General features: G+C 42.2%; 3 protein-coding genes across 12 annotated transcripts; 2 read left to right on the top strand and 1 right to left on the bottom strand.

Annotated features, from left to right (window-relative positions):
* Positions 1 to 10,171: 10,171 nt before the first annotated feature.
* On the bottom strand, positions 10,172 to 11,149 carry RpL40 (ribosomal protein L40). The gene is made up of 2 exons (XM_002059095.4): positions 10,994 to 11,149; positions 10,172 to 10,703 (listed from the first exon to the last, which is right to left on the bottom strand). The coding sequence occupies exon 2, from the start codon at positions 10,688 to 10,690 to the stop codon at positions 10,304 to 10,306; it is 387 nt and encodes a 128-aa protein (XP_002059131.1). The 5' UTR covers positions 10,691 to 10,703; positions 10,994 to 11,149; the 3' UTR covers positions 10,172 to 10,303.
* Positions 11,150 to 11,458: 309 nt separating this feature from the next.
* Positions 11,459 to 13,859, top strand: LOC6635662 (putative lipid scramblase CLPTM1). Its single transcript, XM_002059094.4, has 2 exons — positions 11,459 to 11,616; positions 11,684 to 13,859. The coding sequence occupies exons 1-2, from the start codon at positions 11,572 to 11,574 to the stop codon at positions 13,580 to 13,582; spliced, it is 1,944 nt and encodes a 647-aa protein (XP_002059130.1). The 5' UTR covers positions 11,459 to 11,571; the 3' UTR covers positions 13,583 to 13,859.
* A 327-nt stretch (positions 13,860 to 14,186) lies between these two features.
* LOC6635661 (ral GTPase-activating protein subunit beta) lies at positions 14,187 to 21,763 on the top strand. Of its 10 annotated transcripts, none has more exons than XM_032438767.2 (17): positions 14,187 to 14,604; positions 14,666 to 14,885; positions 15,003 to 15,032; positions 15,102 to 15,500; positions 15,563 to 15,826; positions 15,961 to 16,545; positions 16,980 to 17,078; positions 17,157 to 17,297; positions 17,358 to 17,901; positions 17,971 to 18,185; positions 18,302 to 18,472; positions 18,581 to 18,721; positions 18,866 to 18,883; positions 19,179 to 19,745; positions 19,802 to 20,385; positions 20,517 to 21,346; positions 21,401 to 21,763. In XM_032438767.2, the coding sequence occupies exons 1-17, from the start codon at positions 14,413 to 14,415 to the stop codon at positions 21,513 to 21,515; spliced, it is 5,115 nt and encodes a 1,704-aa protein (XP_032294658.1). In that variant the 5' UTR covers positions 14,187 to 14,412; the 3' UTR covers positions 21,516 to 21,763. The 10 variants fall into 10 exon arrangements, with proteins under 10 accessions (XP_032294658.1, XP_032294655.1, XP_015024443.1 ...); XM_032438764.2 differs by having other exon boundaries at positions 19,125 to 19,745; XM_015168957.3 differs by lacking the exon at positions 15,003 to 15,032.
* The last annotated feature ends 566 nt before the right edge of the window (positions 21,764 to 22,329 follow it).

Here is a 22,329-nt window from a genome sequence, read left to right as displayed (position 1 = left end):
CTTAGTGCCAATTAAATTTATTACTCAATGGATAAAAACTGAAATTAAACTGAGAGAAGACAAACCCTAAAACCGTTGAGTAAACATTTAACCCGCTTTATTTTCAAATTTAATAAAATTTTCTTTTTGTGCATTAGGTTTGACTTATGTGTGCATTTCTATGTGTCTGCGGCTTCGCAATCGAACGTATAAGTGCATTTGCTAAGCTAGGTAATAACTAAAGTAAGTTTGTGTGTATGAGAAAGAGAAAAAGAGAGACTGAAATAGAGAAGAGGGGGAATAACTTACGTTGTCTAGCATCTTTCCCTGACTGCACTAAAAGAAGAAAATAGATATATACTTACACAGTTCAAACCAGCTAGCTATAAAAAAAATAACGCAAGCGGCAACGGAAACGGAAATGAAAAACATTGTTTCAATTGAATTGGCCCTAAAATTGCACGATTGCAGCCAAACCAGCAAAAAAATCAACTAAGCGACCTCGTCTTACATTTTATCTCCTTGCGTGAATATAAGACCACATATCCATCCATCATGTAAACATTTGGCTTGGGAAAGCTTACTCGAATGTCATTATTTTAATAAAAACCTAGGGATTTGCTCAAAAAACTGGATAGCTGAAGGCCTGGACACTTGTACTCTTTTTGGAATTAACTATAGTATTATTTATTATATGAATGTATTATAGTTATAATAATAATAAAACAATATTTTGATATCGATTTTTATCGCTTGAAAACGGAGTATGTTATCGATTATCGCTAACAAACTCGCACTGCGCATGGCTAGGGGGCCTAGTTTTCAAATTTCTCTAGCTATGATAGACGACTCGGCTATTGATGTTGATTAAGAATACATATAATTTATGGGGTTGAAGATGCTGCCATCTGCCTGTTACATGCATATGTCAAACACATTATACCCCACTTACCCATTTTTAATGGGTTCAGGGTATCAAAAACCTGTCCTATTCAGACTACCTAAGAAATCTATGAAATGCGACATTAAAGGGAGCTCAAGAAATAGTGAAAATAAGAAATTTATATTCAAATGTCCACAGCATCTCAGATACGTTGAAGTCAGCGGTATTAAAGGCAGTTCTATGGACTTTGTTATACATCAGGCCGAACTCAAAACCAGAAGCGGTCAACGACTCCACGTGGCCGTCTTGTAAACTCTACATAACCATCGCAACCGGCCTGAGCTGGTCCCAACTGGACGTGATAGCTCTGGGACCGAACCGAGCATAATAATGTTTGCATAGCTTTTGGGTTTTATTACTCGGCTGTGTAAATGCCAGCCATGGCATGTTTGCCAGCGCTGGCTCGACTGCCTCGACTGTCGTCATAGTGCCTGGCACAATGTCCTTCCAAATACCTTTTGTTCTACAGCGTCTCGTCGTCGCCCCCCCTTAGTTGCTTTATAAGGGGCGCCGACAGTGTGCAGTCATTTACATGTTTCAGTCTTCTATATTTTATCTTGTTGCTGCGCGGTTGCGGCATCAGCTTCTTGCGAGTTGCCTCGTCTTGCCCGCTCAGATGGCCGGCTACTTTATGTTTAGCTCTTGTGCATTTCTGAGTTAATATACTTAGCAGCACATTTTGTTGTCGCCGTTGACGACGACATCCTCAGCTGTCCGGCGCTTGCCGCACGCCACCCGAAAGTTTTTTAGGCGCTTATCTACTTGTCCAAATTTTGGTTGTTTGACTATTGCTCGTTGTGATTGTCCCTGTTCTTTGCTTACTACTTTAAGACATTTCTTGTGTGCCTTTTATTTGAGGTATTTCTTTTGTTATGGTTTTTCGTCCTCTTCTGCTTGCGCGGCTTTGAAGTTTGCTGACTTGTCTTTAATGACATTGGAAATTGCGGTCAGGGCAATTAATTTCCGGTTGACGAAACTTTGCTTTAGTTTTTTGACAATCAGCCATTACAGACGACAGAACCCTGACTTCAGGTGGGCATAAGCGTTAAGCGCTAAAATAGGGCCCAACTTTTTCGAGCTTTGTTAAGGGGCAGCTCAGGTGATGCTTGCATTTTATATTAGTTAGTCAGACTCGTATATTCCGTTTAGTGTGGACAAAGTTCTCAGACTACTTTCCAATTGAATTGACATAATTTGTCAATGCATACATATCCATCTAAAATCCAACATGTAGCACCCAACATGGCTGCGATATGGTGTCTGTATCCTTGAGCGATAACTGTCAAAAGCCACATACCTATTTAGCATTCTAACGAACTTTATGCCCGACATGTAGACACATATATGAATTCGGCCCCATGTACGTGCAAGGGCCTAAGTGCTCGGCAATAGCAATGCCTCTTCACAACGTAACGTAACGGATGAGCGCGTGAGGCGCTCATTAAAATTTCAGAACACGTAGCCAATCTGCACTTAAAGACCTTTCGAGATTTGAATTTTTCAAATTTTTCAAGCCAGCCAGTCTACGATTATAAGTATTTGCCGGTTCCCATCCCTGGACAGTACTTGCAGTGGACACATCCATAAACTATGCTAGTAAGTGCTATGACATGTTATGCACGCACTTCCGGACTGCTGAGTGCGGGTTTCTGGCCCATTGTTGTGCGCAAGCAAACGAGCATTGTTAACACTAAGGAAGCTATTGGCAGTCGCTCCACACACAAAGAGAAAAACACAAAATTGAACTTTAAAAAAACGGCTGTCCTGCCGTTGTCCTGGTAACAGAACCACTTGCACCATGGCTAACCGCCGTCCTTAGTGACCCGGATGCAGACCAGAGTAAAGGTAATGTTGAATCTGGGTTAGCTTAGAGCTCACATGGGCACCTTGGCACGTCATCAAAAACACATTAAATGTGTTTTTTTACGAGCTCATTCGCAAAAGCTGCTGTCCACCTTTTAGATAGGTCCTACGCAAAGATAGTCACAAATCCAGTTGCAATCTTGCAGCAGACCCTGTCCGAAAATTTCTGTTGCGGAGTTTTGTCTCTTTTGTCTGCTCTTTACAGACTGCTTTGTAACATTGCTCTAAATTACTTTTATAATTTTTAACGCTTGCCACAACAACTAAAGCGCATAGTTCACGGAAATACTATAGTTTTTTTCAACAATATTCAACTGGCTATTGCCACAAAATATGCAATAAAGCCGGCCAACAAGAGAAGTGTAAACAATTTTGCCCTAGAATGAAGACGAAATAGGGTCACGTTTAATCCACAGCCTTTGGCCACACCTTTAATTTTAACAATTGGATTAAAGGCAAGTTGACCTTGTTTTGGTTTCCACGAATAGTCAATCAGGCAGCCGATAGCCAATTCCATGGTATGCTCAAGTCTACCCTCTTAACACACGAGAGTGATCGACAAGAAGATAACCTTTATTATGGTCTAAATCATCCCTACACATTTTCGTACTTACTAATATAAATATAAATTGCCTACAAGTGTGAAGCGCCAACTTAAACTGCAACATTTTAAGCATATTTATTGTTTGATGATGGAATGATCAATTTTGATCAAATTAAAAAAAAAAATTCTCAAAAATAGGATTTATTGTTTCTATTCCAAAGTAAGCTTTAATGTCCACTGTTATTTGTTTCTCCATTAACCAGTATACAGAATTTTAATAGCCCTTTCGTCTTTAAGCCCTGGCATTTTCGAAGGATTGGATATTTAACTTTGGGAAAAATGGAGCACTACAGACCACACGCGCACCAAACTTTCAATCAATATTTATTGTGTAAAAACTGACGCTTAGACCTAGCACCCGTCTGTTCCTTGGCGTTTTAATAAAATAAAGAGAAACAAGTAAGAGGTTCTAGTCGGGAGCTCCCGACTAGGAAATATCCTGAAACCTCACCAAATAAATTAAAAAAACAAGTAAGAGGTTCTAGTCGGGAGCTCCCGATTAGGTGATTCCCTGAACCCTCTTCTTCCAACATCAAATGCATATATATATTCTATTTTAAAAGCTATATGTCAAGTTCGGTGACTCTAGCTTTTATTATTTACCAAAATTGCCCAAAAAACAGGATATCGATATCGATTTTTATCGATTGCTTGGAAACGCAGTAAATTATCGATTATCGGAAATAAACTCGATCTGCGCGAGAACTAGGAGCACCTACATCCTACAAATTTCAAGTCTCTAGCTCTTATAGGTTCTGAGATGCTTGCGTTCATACATACGGACGGTCGGACGGACGGACGGACAGACAGACGGACATGGCTAGATCAACTCGGCTGTTGATGCTGATCAAGAATATATATACTTTATGGGGTCGGAGATGCTTCCTTCTGCGTGTTACATACATTTTGATTTCGCACAAATACAATCTACCCTTATACCCATTTTTAATGGGTTCAGGGTATAAAAATAAACAATCAAATTATGAACTTGTTTTGCAATGCCTAATAAATTTATTTATGCAATTGTTAAATTTATTTCCGAAATAAGTGTTGACTATTTTCGACGTACAAATCGACGCATTATTCAAACGTTTGCTCCTGTACAACTACCATGCTGAGAAGCTGAGCATACGCTCAAGACAAAGTAATCAGCTAACACATACAACGATCGACTTGGCCATGGCCGGGATGGGATTGCTGCAAATGTAACTGTCATGGGAAAGTGCTAAGAGTTGACATTTTTTGCGTTGAACGAAACTTTGTGCAAATGTTTGCATTTCTACTGTGGACATTAATCAGAAATGCATAAGAATTGCCAAAGTTTTCGACCGCTCGCTATCCTCCAGTGCCGCAAAGTAACATTGTTCGACTAAAACTTCTAATCGAGAGTTTTGTGTGTGTTTTGGACATTCAAGCATAAGCCAGACACAAGGGAATGCTTGTACTTTGCAAAGCTTGCTTTCTGGCTTGCTGATAAACTAGCTTTCGAAACGAGTCAAAGTGGGATGCAACCTGCAGAAGGTGGAAGGTGGCACCAACATCGGGATAGGAAAGTCATCTCCGCTTATATTTGTATTAATAATGCCTAACGTGATTTTTGGCATTGGCTATTTTTGGGTATCAATCGGGATGCCTTAGGAGCTAAAATCTGGCTAGAATCACGGGTCAAAATTAATGACCCAAAAGACGGATGACAACAAGGATGTACTGTTCTCGTATGGGTACTTGATTAAAGTACCGAAATCACGAATTAAATGAAAAGACGTGCACTCCATTAAGAATAAACTCGTTTAAACATATGTAGGAACGAGTTAAATGTCATGCATACGAAGTGTTGTACGGGTCGAACACAAATAATTTGCAAATAAGTGCTGTCAACTAGTGAAAATCGAACTCTGCATACACGCACACACACAAACACACAAAGACACACACACACACAGACACACACAGAGACACACACACACAGACACACACACAGACACACACAGAGACACACACAGAAACACACAGAGAGAACACACACACAGACACACACATACCGACACAGCACACACGTGCATGCAGACATGTGTATCGCATGCTTATACCCTTCACTTCACTTTAGTTCAGGCTGGCAGCACAATTGAACATGCAAGGCATGTTACAGGTTACGAAACGTACTGTCAAAAGATGCCACCCGAGCAATCCGAGTAAAACAAAACAAAACAAACCCCTAAATGAACTTTTCATTCGCTGAAAGGCTAAGGAAATATCAAGGGTGGGGTGGCCCCCAACATGAATTGGAGCCTGTTTCCGTTTCACTTTTGTGTTGTTTTATTTAAGGGCCCAAATTTGTTTAGACTGAAAGCATCAAGAACGGAGTAAACGAAATAAAATGTAAATTCGGTATGCACTTTTAATAGCCCGAAAGAAGGCCTCATCAACTGTAAACTTCGCTTTGGACGGCAATCGAAATTCATGCCATATATTTAAGCATGCCTCTATATATTTGTCATATGTATGTAGTGGGAAGGACTAAGGGGTGCATACATAAGTATTAAGTGCAACAAGGTCAAAGGTGCTACTAAGGCCTGTTGAAATAAAACAAGCCAGGCAGAATATCATTGCAATCCACTCGTAATCTAAAATCAAGTGCTACTCTCCCAATCGTAATTTGTTGTCGTGCTTTTAGTCAAGTGCCGTGGCAGGTCATCTGGCAGCCAATCTATCTATCTCTGGCATTTTATTTATGCAGAAGTAGCATTTTTTTTCCTGCCAAGCGCCAATTTAAAGTTCCAGCAGCATCCTTCGAAACTGGGTCTAGCCTCAGAAGAGGTACATTTGTAAGACAGGGAAAGGAGCAGCCAACCGTTCAACCGACCAACCGACAACTTGGTCGTCACACTTGCCCTCGTCCTCGTCCTCGACGTCCACGTCGACGTCGACCTCGGCATAGCTGGTTTACTGCAGGGACAGCTGGTCAAAATTAACAAGTTGCAGCGCATGTCTGGACTCGGAGTGCCTACGAATATTGTTCGCTTTCTTTATGTGTATTTGTGTGTATTTGTTAGGGTGTCTGTGTGGGTCTATGTCAGAACATAAGCAATTTGTTGCCAACTTTTGTTCAGCTGGCTTTTTTGTGTTTTAGCCCAAGTACAAAATGCCAGTGTGTTCGGGGAGAAATTTGAATCTTGGTGCGTGTGTCAAGCAACAATGGCCTAGTCGCCAATGGGCCAACATCTGCCTGTGTCTCGGGCATGAGCAAAGATGGCCTGTGTAATTTGTTCGGCTCGCCTACTCCGTATTTTCGCGACAGGGCTGGGCCCGATCGGTAGAAAACTTTATAAAAGATCTTTTTTTGTTGCTTTGTAAAATTGATGAACTAATTTGTTTGGTGATTGCACAAACTTTGCGTGTCAATATTTTTAGAAACACCAAACTTTGACCAAGTTTGCACATACCTTCAATTTTGTGTGCGCTATGCATATAACATAGCAATATATGACCCGAAAATCTTCTAAGTGCCCAGAAGCATCAGCTCCGGTGCATTCCATCCAATAAGTCGTTTGCATTGTTATTAATTCAAATTTGTGTTAAGTGCCCAAAATTGTCTATAAAAGATGCATCGAGTCTATCTATTTGTGAGCTTATATTTTGTTCAATTCCTGCTCAGAGCCAAAATTAAATGCTTTGGTTATGTTTTTCAAGTGAATTGGTTAATAATCTACTTCCATAATTGCTTGCGAATAACTCAAAAAGCACGAAATTTAATCAATCTTTAATGTGAGCCGAACTCAAAAAAAATAGTGAGGAAGTAGAATACAATTGCTGATTGGAAGCTATTGATAGCTAAAATTGGCACACGACAAGTCGAATCTAATCCTGTTTCTCTCTAGTTTAGAGCCTCGAAAAGACAGTTGGAAAAACTCGTCATAAATCTTTTCTGTATTGGGCCAATAGATTCGTGAAACGGCTCTCTTAAGGCCCAGTACTTAAGTGGATTTTTATTAAGTATTTATCAAGGAAATCAATATGCCTTCCAATGGGCTGGCTGCTTGTGCGATTATCCGTTTGCCCGTCTGCCTGACGGTCTAGTTTTAGTGCTTCCGCTTAGCTTATTGTAAAATGCTTATTTACATGCTAGTTTAAGTTCGTATCCTTCGCTCAAAGCTCCCAAGTACGATGGAAATTGAATAAAATGGCTTTTCAAATTATTTGCAATACAACAAAGCGCCTTGTGCCAGAAGTGCTTATCTGCGGAAAATGTTAACTGTATGACAAAACATAACTTGTAGATATGCAAACCCTAAAGAAGGCGCAGACAATTGTATTCCACTCGCAGATACAGATACATTTGTGTGGTCCGCATATACATATATAGGTGTATACATATATATATATATATGTAGCTGTGTGTATTGCAAGGATACACACGCACTTGTAAAGGGCATATATAAAAACAAATAACAATTTTGCGCTCAAAATAGAATACAAACAGCACAATACAACAGAAGCACGCCAATGCGCGGATACGTGGAAGGGGGTGTGACGTGCGGGTGGTATGTAGATGTAAATGTAAAGGCAGCCTCGGAGTACGCAGCAAAAGTATCGATTTATGCATATTAAATTACATGAGCTTCCTCACAAAACACATTTGTATCGAATGGAAGCCGTGTGCTGCGTGCTGTTCCTTTGAAAATATTTATATACATTTCTTATACGCCGCCTAAATTCCTGACATCTAAATTGGTGGCTACGCTGATTGCCGCTAGAAAGCAACCATCCCACTACCGACGATTCCATTCCATTATTATCCATGTGATCCCACACTAGCGACCAATTTATAAACGTTCGCCCTACGTCTTATCTTTGTCAGCTTCTTTTTTTGTAGCAACTGAGCTAACGCCCCCCATTTATGTCTATCTTCTTCGCTTTTTTCTTTCGTCTTCTGACGTACATACGCATCTGTGTGCCGTAGTATGTATGTGCGTATCTCCGATAAAACTCAATGTTAGCAGCTGAAAGCTCACGTTGAAGAGCACGTGGGGCTGGATTGACTTTTGGGCCTCAAAGCTGTCCCAACTCCATTGAACCGCCTCCTTAGCCCAGACTTGTAGCTGCAATGCAATTATCTGCAAACGAAGAAAAGTAGGACTTCTTCGGTAGTCGCATATGAATATGAAACAAGTAGCGCAGGTAAGTCCTATCAGTGCCTATGTATATATATGTACAAGCTCTTTAATGCGTATGAAGGACAATATGGGGAGGCTGGCAGCCGCGCTGGGATACGCTCTGCAATATTAATGTACTTGGGCCGCCCACAAGTTAACGCCAAGAGGCGCATCTGCATGCTTCCCCTTGTGTTACTCGCGTCCTGCTCCTGGGGGTCATAACATTTGGGTCACTTGGCAACGAGCATTGTTAATTATTCTGGTCACAGCTGTTATGTAAACTTCGTCCAAAGCATAAAAAACGCAAAGACAAACTTAAGAGACAAAGTGAAGTCGGCGACGACGCCTAGTACGTGCGATGCAAGAATTAAAAAGTTCCCAAAATCGCGTTAAATGGACACCCAAAATTAAGATGGTTGAAAATGCCTTTCAAGCTCTGCACCCTTTTTTTATTTATTTATTTTTTTCTTTTGTTGGGGGTAGCTGTGCAGAAGCGAAAAGTAGTCCGCGAAACAACAAAAATGAAAAACAAATATGTACCATGTACATTTTTAAAACATTTTTTTCCCTTTACGTTTTTGTTGACCCCGAGGAAAATACCTATTAATGTATTTTGAATGAGACGCCAGCACGCCAAAAATACAACACAGGCAGCAGCCACAGTTGACCAATAGCATATTGTTGCCGTTAAAAATTAATTTCTTTGAATACTAAAATTATTGAGGAACCACAAATAAACACTGAGTTTCTAACGCAACACATTTGTGCTTGGGTGAAATCATAATGCATATGAGCGATCTGCGCGAAAAGATTTCCTCCAAATAAAATACAAATGCCTTATACACATGCATACATAATACATATATGTGTGTGGATACATTCATAAAATCACACGTTCACACTTTATATCGAAATATATGTCGAGTTTGGTCAAGATATCTTGTTAAACAAAAAAGTTTTTCATACAAGAAGCTACTTTTCGACCGATCGTTCCTATTGCAGCTATATGATATAGCGGTCCGAAACAGCAGAATCCGACATATGTACTGAGTGCAGCAGAAAGAGTCATTACTGCAGTTTTATGACAATAGCGTTAAAGCTGGGTGACTTCGCATAGAAACAGACGGACATGGCTATATCGACTCGGCTGTTGATACTGATCAAGAATATATATAATTTATGGGATTTTAAACAATCCAGACATGGTGAATATTAATAGTTAATTTAACTAAGAAGTTGATTTAACCAAGAATAAATACTTAAGTTTGGAGATGCCACCCTCTAAGGTCTACTCATTCTAATTAAACTAACGCTAACTTAATTGGCGGCGTTTTATTATGAACTTACAACTTACCATAACTTCTAGGCAATAGTCGACTTGTTCCATATCAGTTACCAACTGAGAAACTGCAAAGTATCTTAAGGTACTTATGGATCCAAAAAGATGTTTCCATGTTGAAAGTAGATACAGTCCAAGCCTAGAAGCCTTTTTGATAGCCAGTTTCAACTAGCAGGAACATTATACATTGATTTTAGTTACAAGACACTGTTATTTTCTTTATCACAATCCCAAATTCAGTTCCTGGTCCCGGCCTCTCAACATCACAACAAAACAGACACATGGGCATGTACGGTGCGTCTTATAGCAAGTAAATACATTTCGCTCTTAATCGCATTTGATTATATTACAAATTTATATTTACTAAACAGCTTTTTTTCGAAAGCGCACAGCAGCTTTTTTCGCATCGGAGAAGGAAGTGTCTACTTCAACTTCTTCTTGGGGCGCAAGTTGTTGGTGTGTCCGCACTTCTTCTTGCGGCAGTTGGTGGCACGTGGGTGCAGACGAGCATAGCACTTGCGGCAAATCATTTTGTCGCAGTTGTACTTCTGGGCGAGAATGCGAAGCGAAGGCTCAATAATACCACCACGCAGACGCAGCACCAAGTGCAAAGTCGACTCCTTTTGAATGTTGTAGTCCGAAAGGGTGCGGCCATCCTCCAGCTGCTTGCCGGCAAAGATCAGACGCTGCTGATCTGGTGGAATACCTTCTTTGTCTTGGATTTTAGCCTTGACATTCTCGATGGTGTCAGAGGGCTCGACCTCCAAGGTGATGGTCTTGCCGGTGAGGGTTTTCACAAAGATTTGCATTTTCCAAGCGTTGCTGCAAGCGCAAGATGTATTTCAATCAAAACCATTAGAAATTATTGAAAATTCACTCGTATGCCTCAAATTTGTATTGCTCCAGCTTATTGTGCGACGTTGTCTCATGGCTGGCAAGAGGTTAGGTTCGACATGGTAACAAGAGGCGACTGGTGTGCGTATTTTTTGTGTCCATCCGACGATGAACACAGAGAATAACGATGCAATCTAACTTTTATAAGACTACAGGACCACAGCCAAAGGTAACGCCGCACTTTTTATTATTTCTTTTAAGTTTTTTTAGCAACTTACCGAGAGAAACGTGCAACCAAATGCTAACTCACAAAAGAAAAGAGTGTGTACACAACATGCGCATATGTTATTAAAATTGTGCAAATGGAACAACACTGTCGCGCTTTTGCATCAGACAGCTTTTAGATGCCCGTCGCAGAGCTATCGATATATATTTATGGACAACATGTAATTTGTCACTTGGCAATCCAACAATAAAACATTTATTGCTTATGTGTTGTATTTTAAGCTTCTCTCTATACTCAGACAACATTCTAAATGTTCTTTATTCTAATTATTTTATATCCAGTGTTTCGATAATCATTAAACGCTGTTGCTTATCAGTTTTGAATCTGTAAAATAAACACATTCGATACTCTTCTGGCCTTAACAGCAACAGTAATAGTATAGCCTCTGTTATGTTAAATAACAGATTCCAGGCAATAATTATTTTCTGTCTGTTATTTACAGCTCGGCTTTTATTCGTTTATTGTGGCTGTTATGTTAAATAACATTTTCAATTCAACAAAATCTAGGCAACCACGGAAAAGTTGTGTAAAAAAAACGTGTGTTTATTCCGTTAAGTACACGTACACGACATGTCGAACAACGATGGCCTTTTGCCGGCGGAAGGAGCTGCGCCGGTATGTGAAATATATGTTAAATATAATTGAATTCTTTACTCTGTATATCATCAATTCCAAAATGTAGGTGGCTGGTGCCGAGGGCCAACAGCAGCAGCAGCAGCCATCACGAGCGGAGTCTTTTTTCGCAATGACGAAATCACTTATTCTGCGGGCGCTTATAATTTACTTTGTAAGTTCCTTCTTCCGGCGGCCACAGTCGAACACTAATCAAGAGCAGTCAGTCGCCAATGCTGGTCCCAAAATAACCGCATGGAACTATTTCGAGAATGGCACAGATTTTGATTTGCATGTTTGGCTCTCGGAGCAGCCGGACGTGGTGAACTTCCAACAAAAGGCCAATCTTCTATGGTTGCAAGAGGATCTAACCTACGGTGATTGGATCTCGGGACCTACAGGTGATGGAATTTACACACACAACCTCAAGATAAAAGCCAGCCCCCATCTGCTGAACAACGGCAGTGTGTTTCTGCACGCATTTGTAACGCGCGCTGGCGAAAGCCCAGATCCTCAATCGCCTAAATACTCAAGACATGGTCATATGGGCCATCAGCAGCACCAGCTTAATAAGTTTAAGAAGCTGCGTGTGAATCGCAACTACAACCTATTGGCCAGCGAGAAGGAAAAGCTGGAGCACGAGCTGAAACACGCCAATCTCAAGGATCAGATCGTGTCGCACTGGCATCCAAACTTGACCGTTAATCTTGTGGTGGATCAGACAAATTGGGCGCAAGGTAGCGTGCCCTCGCCGCTCGATGAATATGTCAAGTTTGTGGATGGCGGTAAAACGTATTTGCCGATTGTGTTCGTCAACGACTATTGGAACCTGCAGCGCGAATACTTTCCCATCAACGAGTCAACGCCAGAGTTGGATCTACATTTGACCTTTCAGCCCTTAGGCATGTTTAAGTGGCAGCTGTATGCCGCCAAGCAAATGAAAAGTAAGTGGGCTGGCAATGTGCTGGGTGAAATAATGGCAGCCGGTGCGGCTGAGGAGTCAGACGAGGACCAAGACTCGCTGAAGGAAACTCTTCTGGACACAAACATTTACCTGCTCGGAATCACAGTGGCCGTTTCCATACTCCATTCTGTGTTCGAGCTGCTGGCTTTCAAGAATGACATACAGTTCTGGAACAATCGACAGTCACTCGAGGGACTGTCAGTGCGATCAGTGTTTTTCGGCGTGTTTCAATCGCTCATCATTTTGCTGTATGTGCTGGATAACGAAACAAACTTCATGATACGCATCTCTTGCTTTGTGGGTCTCGGCATTGAGGTATGGAAAATACATAAAGTTGTCGATGTTAACTACAACAACCAGCAAAAACTGCTAGGCATCTTTCCGCGCATCAGTTTCAAGGATAAGGGCTCGTACTCGGAGAGCTCCACCAAAGAGTACGACAGATTGGCATTTAAGTACCTGGGCTGGGCATGTTTCCCATTGCTTGTGGGCTACTTTATCTATTCCCTGATCTACAATGAGCACAAGGGCTGGTACTCCTTTGTGTTGAACATGCTTTACAGCTACCTGTTGACCTTCGGATTTATTCTGATGACACCACAGCTGTTCATTAACTACAAGCTAAAATCAGTTGCCCATTTGCCGTGGCGAATGATGACCTACAAATTCCTAAACACATTCATTGATGACATATTCGCATTTGTCATAAAAATGCCCACCATGTACCGCATCGGCTGCTTCCGAGATGACATTATCTTTTTCGTATTCCTTTATCAACGCTGGCAGTACCGCGTCGACCTGAAGCGCGTCAATGAGTATGGCTTCTCTGGCGAAATGGAGGAGCAGGCTGCCACCAAGCGCCTTGAAGGTGACGCCAGCGCCACTCATCCGGCAGGCGCTATAGAAGCATCGCCCAGTGCAGACAGTGTCCCAGCCACAGGCACTAAAACGACGGCAGATTCCACGCCGACCAAAAAGACAGCCGCACAAAAGAAACAGGATTAGATGGCCGTGCATCCAGGCATGCGCGTTAGAACAATTTTAACGGCAGTTATAATAATACATAATAATACTTGTATATGTATGCAAGAACTAGCGTACATACACACATATATGCAGCAAAAATCAGTTTCAGTATACATAGTCAACGGTGAATTGCCCGTCGTAGTTACGAACATATTCTAGCAGTAATTTATATATGTATGTATGTGTATTTTGTTTGTTTTTGGGCCAACGGTGGTCCATAGCATTGGCTACTGAAATAAATTCAGTGTGAGAAGTACGTACATATTGTTTTAATATTATTAGCCACAGCTGGATCTGGATCTGGATATGCTTATCTTGGGATGCAACGTGAAAGCTATCTCTTATTGAAGTAGAAAACATTAAAATCTTTCAATCCTAAAATGTTGTTTTTCTGTTTGGTTACCTGTTAACAAATTTTTTACGCCCTATGTACATTAAAAAATAAATCCACAATCTATTATTTATCTTATTTAAAACTTAAGAGGCGTCATTTTTAAATTCCTACTCAAATGCTCGAAAATATCTCTAGTATCACGGCGTGTTTTACAACACTATCCACTAGTCGCTGATCAACACTTATTTGTTTACTAAGAAGAAAAAAACCAAACATAATATTCAGCGAAACTCAACAATTGCTGCCAACTCCCAACAATATATTATATTCTGATTTACACTAAATTAAATAGTCTATAAAAAGAGATTGCTATAATTGTAATGAATTATGCTAGAGTGCATGTCTACACTTTACTACCTTGAATTTAGTACCCGTATAAAAAAGTGAAAATTCTGCGTGTGGCAATCAACAAAATATGTACTCTGAGTGGGCATCGCTGTCGACGCAGATTACTGCCAACAGTTGTGGAGCGCAATGTTTCAGTGTGCTAAATAAGTTTCCAGCGTCTGCGGGTCGAGAAGTGGTTATTTCGGTTGTAAAACAACTTGGTACCAATTTAGGCATAACACAGAACGCGGAACCCAGCCACTTGGTGAAGGATGAGGAGGTATGTCTGACTAAAAATTGAATTCCACCACATTTGCAAGCTATCCTCGCTCCCATAACAGGTCAGATGGTGCATGGACGTCATTTGTTTTGGTCTTTCGTTGCCGCTGCAGGAGCATGAGACCATCAAAGACTGTGTCAATGTTTACTGCGAATGGTTGACGGCGCTGCACCCACAGCCACGAATCAGCGTTCCCAAGCCCATTTGTGAAGATGCGAATCTTTATGCGCGGCAGATAATTAATCATTTCCACAACCTCTTCGTTCCGCGGCAGGGAGAAAGTAAGTCTGAACGATGCTCAATGTTATTTCAGGTTTAGCCGCTTCTTAAATAGCATTCTTAAACACGTATAGTCACATTTATCTGCGATTTGTAATTATTGCATTCTAAATTTCAAGTCTTGCCATTTTTATACCAAACGAAGCTTGGTAGGTGCTCCTTGGATAAATTTGAACATCCATACTCATCGCTCTAATGTGTATGTTTATTTATTATAGGCTCTGATACCATTAAGCGTCAGGCGGTGTTATGTCATCGCGTGTTGCGCACCCTTCAGCAAACAGCTCAAATTTCGCAGCACATGGATCGAGAGACCTGGGACACGCTACTACTCTTTTTGTTGGCCATCAATGAGATTTTGCTGGCGCCACCGACTGTCAAGGATGACGTTGGCGATCAACTCTGTGAACGCGTGCTCTCTGTGCTTTTCGAGGTTTGGCTTTTGGCATGTGTCCGCTGTTTTCCATCGCCCTCCTTGTGGAAAACCTTGCAAGAGTCGTGTGCCATGTGGCGCCATCGAATTGCACTTGTTGATCAGTGGAACCGTGTGAATTTGGCCCTGACCGCGCGCTTGTTGGAGTTTAGCTACGGCCCGGATTTTACGCAGCTTAAAAATGGTAAGTAGGAGCAGATTTTATAGATAGTTATGAATTGAATACATTTATGGTTTTCTTTTTAGTTGGCGACGAGGATGGCCAGCTTATACCCGCGGGCATGACCAACGATTGTGTAGCACAAACTTGGTATCGGTTTTTGCGCATGATTGGCAATCCCACGGCGTTCTGCTCGCCGCACATTATCAGTAAATCGTCGCACTTCGTTCAATGGGCTCTAACGCACGAGAAAGGCGCTGAGACACATCAGCATCCTTGCCTTCAAATGTTACCACAAATCTTTTTGAATGCAATCAGGGGTATTTCCAGCCAAGTAGATGCCTTCTTAGGTAAGAGATTCTCAGACATGACGTGGAGCTGTCCTCTATAGCTTACGTGTGATAGTTAGCATAGTACCTTCCCCTAAAATTCTCGCTTCTATAATCATCTTTAAACCCACTTTTTGGTCGCTCCCGCAACACAGGCATTTATCAGCCACCGCCTAACCAGCAGGACAACATCGTCACAAATCTGCTTGAGATACGCCACTCTTTAAACGAGGCTACCTCATCCACGCTACAACAGTTCATACACTCGAGCAGCGTTTCAAACATTAGCATACAGCAATCAGGGGCAACTCAGTCCCATCAGCCGCATCATCATCACCACTATCCGCATTTGCATTTACATGGTGCTGGTAGTTTCCTTCGCGATAATTTTGTCAGCAGTTCGGCAAGCTCTGCCTTAAACGCCATCATGGGGCATCATCACCACCACCACCAACATCAGCAACAGCAGGCGGCACAGCCTCAGGGGCAGCATGGCCTAAGCAGCAACTGTAGCGCTTCTCCAACCAACTATTGCCAGATCGCTCCTCCAGGCCCAGTGGGCAGCATAAGTGCTGGCGGCAGCCATTCTGCTGGCGTGGTCGGCTGCATCTCATTCAGCGCGTCTGAGGCAATGCCATTGACAGTCTCGAATGGCAGCAACAGTGTGACACCAACACCACCTTTGCAGCGACGATTGGCGAAGAGTTTCAGTGTGGCGCCGTCCATTACGCAGCAGAAGGGTGCGATTTTGTTAATAGACCCCATGTTGTATTGTTTTGCTTTTGTTAATTTAAAGCATGGTATACTTTAACTGAGCTTTGTGTTTTTGCAAGACGATTGAACGATTGACGTTCTACGAAGTTTGCTTTTGAAAGCCCGCACATGTTGCATTTTTGACAATTCGTCAGTTTTCATTTGGTTTCTACGCCCATAATATTGCCTGAATTTTTTTTTTTTATTATTTTTTTTACGCTCGCACATAATGCATATATAGTAAGTATATACGTTCGTAACATTAATTATTCGCTCCCATATAATATTACGTAGCTTATATAATGTACGCCCACAATTAAATCACAACGCTGCACGTTTGAATGTATGTGTATGCTTAACTCTCCTCGACCAGCTCATCTACTAATTTCTCACACGCTTTCCCTTCCCACACACTTTACAGGCTTAAGCAAAACCGCGCTTATCAGCCTAACACGCAGCTCAGCGAACGCCGCCCCCACGACGCCGACCTCAGGTCCACCCTCATCCAGCAGCATCAACTGTGAGTGTTGTGAAAAAGAAAACACACTTGCCGCTTCTCTCAACAATTGTTTCCCCACGCCATTCTTTTTACCCGCAGCGCTGCCATCCATTGGTACCGAGCTACGCCCGCCGCTGTCTGTAGCTCGACCGAAGTGCAACAGCATTCTGCACTTATTCGGTGAGTGGCTGTTCGAGGCAGCGCACATAGGCGGCGACACTTGGCTGCAGAATCGTAAAAGTGAGTACTCAGAAAGATCGCTTACTGTTGCTATCGTGAAAAAAATAACTGAGTTTTCAGAACAAGCATGCGAGGCTAGCAAGCGACCTTCGTCTATGATAATGGAGAATCGCAAGGGCTCGATATCGTTGTCCCAACCCAATTCGCTTAATGATCCTACATCGCTGCCGCCCACGCTAACCATTGATAAATATGAATCTGGACGCGCCGAGGCAATTGGTACCCTCTGCAAGATTTTCTGCGCAAAAAAAACGGGCGAGGAAATTCTGCCGGTGTATTTAGCGCGCTTTTATATGGCACTGCAACAATGCCTCAAGATAACCGAGTCCAAAGAGTGCGATGAAACATTGGCCAGCATTCTGCTCCATTCGGCAGATTTGTTCCGCTTAGACCTGGATGGTATCAATGTGCTACTACCTGGCTTTATAGCCGCGCTAGAAATCGTACTACCAGATAAGGACTTGAAGCTGAAGACACAAGCAATTACATTCAACCGGACCGAGCTGCGTCGATCGGCAATAAACATTTTACTCTCCATTATGGTGCTTCCGCTGCATTATCATACTCTGCCCATACGAAACTTGACATCTGACACTGGCGAGAAGTAAGTTTAGCTAACGAGCCAGTCATAGGCCAGAGTGTTTAAAACTAACCTTTACCTAATCTTCTCAAGGGGTTTGACCTTCTTACAACTCAAATCTCGACTCATGAACATTCTGATGAACGCGCTGCAGGTGGAAACTGACGCCCAAAACACGCATATGTTATTAGGCGGACTTTTGCTCTGTGTACAGGACGCAGTGACCTTTGAAGACACTGAGCTTGGCGGCACAGATCATTTGAGTGGCCCCGGTGTTCAGCACCATGAAGAAAACCTACTAAGTTCCGGTAAGCAGACTCTGAAAAGCGTCTTTGACCTACGCTTGTTTAATTTTTCACTTAACTATTTTAATTTATTTCGCATTTTGTTTTTGTTGCTGATATCGTTGTGGCTGTGTTCTCAGCGTGCTCGGACCGTTCCGCTTCGCTAGCAAGCGGCACGGTCAGCTTTGGCGCACAAACCACAGCAATGAGCTCGCGTGATACAGGTTCGGCCCACGATTATCCCAGCCTGACCATATCCGATGATATATCGGTGGAGTTTACGCACGAGTTTGAAAGCGTTGCATCATATGGTAAAGTTTGCGTCTCATGTTTTTAATTTTTGTATTTTGTTGATTGCTTTTTTATAGTGAATACACTTTAAAATTTTGTATAATTGAGAGTTCCTTTAAATTTTGCAGACAACGCACATGCCTTGTTTGTACGCGCCACATATTTGGTGTGTCACCGGTTAATCTCTTCGTGGAAGACCGACTTGAACGTTTCACTAGCAGCTCTAGAGTTACTGTCAGGTCTGGCGCGGCTCCACATCCGCGAAACAGGTATTGTATTGAGGGCTCGGAATATTTGTTTCGATATTTTAATGTCTTTATCTGTCTGTGAATTTTCTATTTCCTATTTGATCCTCGTTTAAAAATCCACACATAAACACCTATTTTGAATTATTAACAAACACAAAATTGCAGCCAGGAAAATAACAAATGGTAATTTATTGCTATTAACAACATGTACATCTCTCTTTTTCTTTTCTTTTTATTTTTCTTTACTGAAACCCTTAAAAACTCTAACAATTTCAACCCTCAACACAATTTCATTCACTCACATGCGGCGGTAATTGTTAAAATTAATAATTATATTTATATCTTTTTGTATGTTCGTGTTTTAATTTCTTTCGGAAACTATGTAAATAACCAAATCAAAACCACCTGTACTTACACATCTTAGATTCATTAGTGAAAATATTCGAACCTAGTCAAAATATAACGATAATCTCCACAGACGCTCTAGAGTGCAAGCGCGCAGTGAAGTGGATATGCGACTATATTTGCTATCAGTGCTCACGACCTCCGCCGGCGCACAGTAAGGATCTGCACAGCACAATAGTGGCGGCGTTCCAGTGCACGGCAGCCTGGCTTATGCAGCATCCGTACCTCCTGCAGGATAAAGACTGCTTGCAGACGGTGCTTGAGGTGGTCGAGTTGGGTATATCAGGCACAAAAAGCCAGAGCAAAAATGGAGATCTACCTAAGTTTAAAGATGAAAAAGAACTTAAACCAGCCTCGATGCGTGTGCGCGATGCAGCAGAGAATCTTCTCACCATCATACTCGAACAGGTTGGTTACTTTCCAAGCGAGTGTGGACCGGAATCTATATCTTCGCTCTTGGATGAGCTGGCTCTTATGAAGCACTGCAATTCGCTCCCGACTGGAGACGGTTTAGCCGGCGTATGCAATGCAGAACAAGCCATCTCGAAGTTTAAATATTTCGTCACGGAAAACTCGACGATATTGGCTTTGCTGGAAGAGCCTTTGGGTAATGATCAGGACCCGCAACCAACTGTCACTCGTAAGTAAAGTTTGTCCACCTATTTTCCTAATTAACTTCAGTCCATCCACTCGTAGTTCTTATACGTGGTCCCTTTGGCCGACATGCTTGGACAATGCAGCTGCGCCATCTGCCGCGCAGCAAGTCGGGTGTAAAGTACCATGCCGTCAATCCCGGCCGGCCCATTCCTATGAACGATATCACGCAACGTCCCGAATGCGAGCAAAAAAACTTTCCCGAAGGCGTTGACAAAGTTCAGCCCTGTGTGGCCGATTACTCAATACCAACGATTGATCAGATACGTGAGCAGTATGGCGCCAACGTCATAAGTGAGCTGGAGGCAATGCTTGAAAATCAAAGTATACACGAAAAGTTGGCTTGGGCCGAATCGGACAATAGCATCGATAGTCTGTCGCATGCTCAGGAATGTGTACCGCCCACGGTCTGCCATGAGTTTCATGCAGCTCGCTTGTTTCTCTCTCATTTCGGATTTCTTAGCTTCGAGATCCGCGATCCGCACAACCCCGTTGAGTCACTAGGTCCGCCGCAAAGACCCCTTATCGTGCTTGACACAAAATCAACTGCTTTTGCTACGGATTTGGATAAGCTGGATAAGCTCAGCGCCCGCACGCATGATACTGTTTACTGTTTCTATGTAAAGGTGAGAATCATTAAGGCGTTTTTGGCGATCGAATTGAGCCGCATCCAAATTGTTTGTTGGGAACTTATTGATTATATGAGTTCTGTTAACGTTTTATCTTTGCATTATCGTCATTCGTTGTGTATCTGCAGGCGGGTCAAACTACTTCACAACAGATCATTGGTAACATGGCCGAGGATCACTCGTATGACTCACACTTTGCCAATATGCTGCAGACGTTGGGGTGGCCGGTTCAGGTGGCTGAGCACTCAGGTTGGACGGGTTTCGCACATAATTCGTGGTCGCTAAAGGGTACATCGATACAGACGGAACGTCACCAATCAAACGTGTCCAGCGAATCTAATTATAATGGTGCACAGAATGTGCTCTACTGGGCGGATGTCTCATCTGAGATTGCTTTTGTAGTGCCTAATGCTTGGAATCTTCGCTACAATAGCGAAATGGACGCCTGCAGCTTGTCCAGTAATTGCAGTGATCAAAGCACAATGAGCAATGTCTGGACACGTGGGGACGATGCTGGTTCTCTTAAATCCAAGCCGAGAAATCTCAGCTTAGAATTAGATGCAAATAACAGAAACAAGGAGCCAGTACCTCCCACGCGACGAAAAGGTACTGTGTCTAAGCCTGCCCTTCTCGTCCAAGCGCCAGCAAAGATTTTCCTTGTCTGGCTAGAGAGCTTCGAGGATTATTTGAACTTTCCCGTCGAAGATCTTCTGGCCTACGCACGCACTGGTGAAGAGCTCCAGTCAATGCAGTTGCCGAGAGCAGCCGACTGTCATGTGATCTTTCTGCATTCTCTTCAGTCTGGTTTACTGAGAGTGAAACTGCAAGGACCACCTGGTCGGATGAGCTTTGCAACGCCATTAGTCGATGGCATGGTACTTAGTCGGCGCGTTGTAGGTAATTTGGTACGTCAAACGGCGCTTAATATATCGCGACGTAGGCGTCTGGATAATGATAAGTAAGTTTTCTATATAATCTTTAAGAGTTTGTCTAATTTTTATATTGCTTGCAGCTACCAACCACCTCATGTGCGACGCCGTCTGAAGGTGCAGGACATTGTCCAAAAGTATAAGATGGATCTAAGCGAAGCAGAACTACTGGCACATTTATTCCAGCGTTCTATTTAGCCTTAAATCATATATTATTTTATTTTTCGTTGATCCGCTTCTTTTAGCATATTATTTTTAATATTTATATAACAAATCTAAATAAACTAACAAAGTTAGAGCCTTAAGAGCAAAACAAGCACATATGTACACTTGCATTCACAATAGAAATTGTAAATTCGCACCAAGTCTCGACTTAATAGCGGCTTTGTAACCACAGCGCCCACATACTCAGCAGTCGCGATTAAAGTATTAACAGAAAGCTCGAATTCCGCTCTGAAATAACACCAACAACAACTACTGCTCGTACCGGCTGGCCGAGGCCAGCAGGCTAAAGCTATTTTTATTCTTGTTTTTTTTTTTTTTTGTATATTTTTTTACTGGCCACGCTTTTTGGGCACCAATCGCAGCTACAGCATCACATTACTACGCTGGCTGGCCTGGACTTCGCGTGTTATTGTAATATTTCTCAAAGATAAGAATGTGACCAGACCGGCCTGCAAGCTGACCGCCTGGCTGCGTTTGACCAGAATAGTTCATAAACATACAATAAATCGGGCTAAAGTCTTATGCGCTTTTTACTAAGTTACAGTTTTACGAGCCAGTCAGTGCTCGTTTTTGGCTGCCTACCCAGGCTGCTTTAAGCATTTGCTTATATTCAAACAACATGATCCCGTTTCGCACGTCATTTTGTCAAAAACATAAGACTTAGGAAACAAACTTGAACCTCTTAAAAAAAAACCAATTGTTTTGTGTTTCCAGGTATTGCCACCCCCCAAAATATGCTGATTATGTCTGTGCTATATAAAAGAGAGCCTTCGACTACCTGTGAACC

Source organism: Drosophila virilis, chromosome 4 (assembly GCF_030788295.1).
Source record: "Drosophila virilis strain 15010-1051.87 chromosome 4, Dvir_AGI_RSII-ME, whole genome shotgun sequence".
Lineage (NCBI taxonomy): Eukaryota > Metazoa > Arthropoda > Insecta > Diptera > Drosophilidae > Drosophila > Drosophila virilis.
The sequence above is the reverse complement of the archived record's forward strand: the minus strand, read 5'-3'. Positions and strand labels throughout refer to the sequence as shown.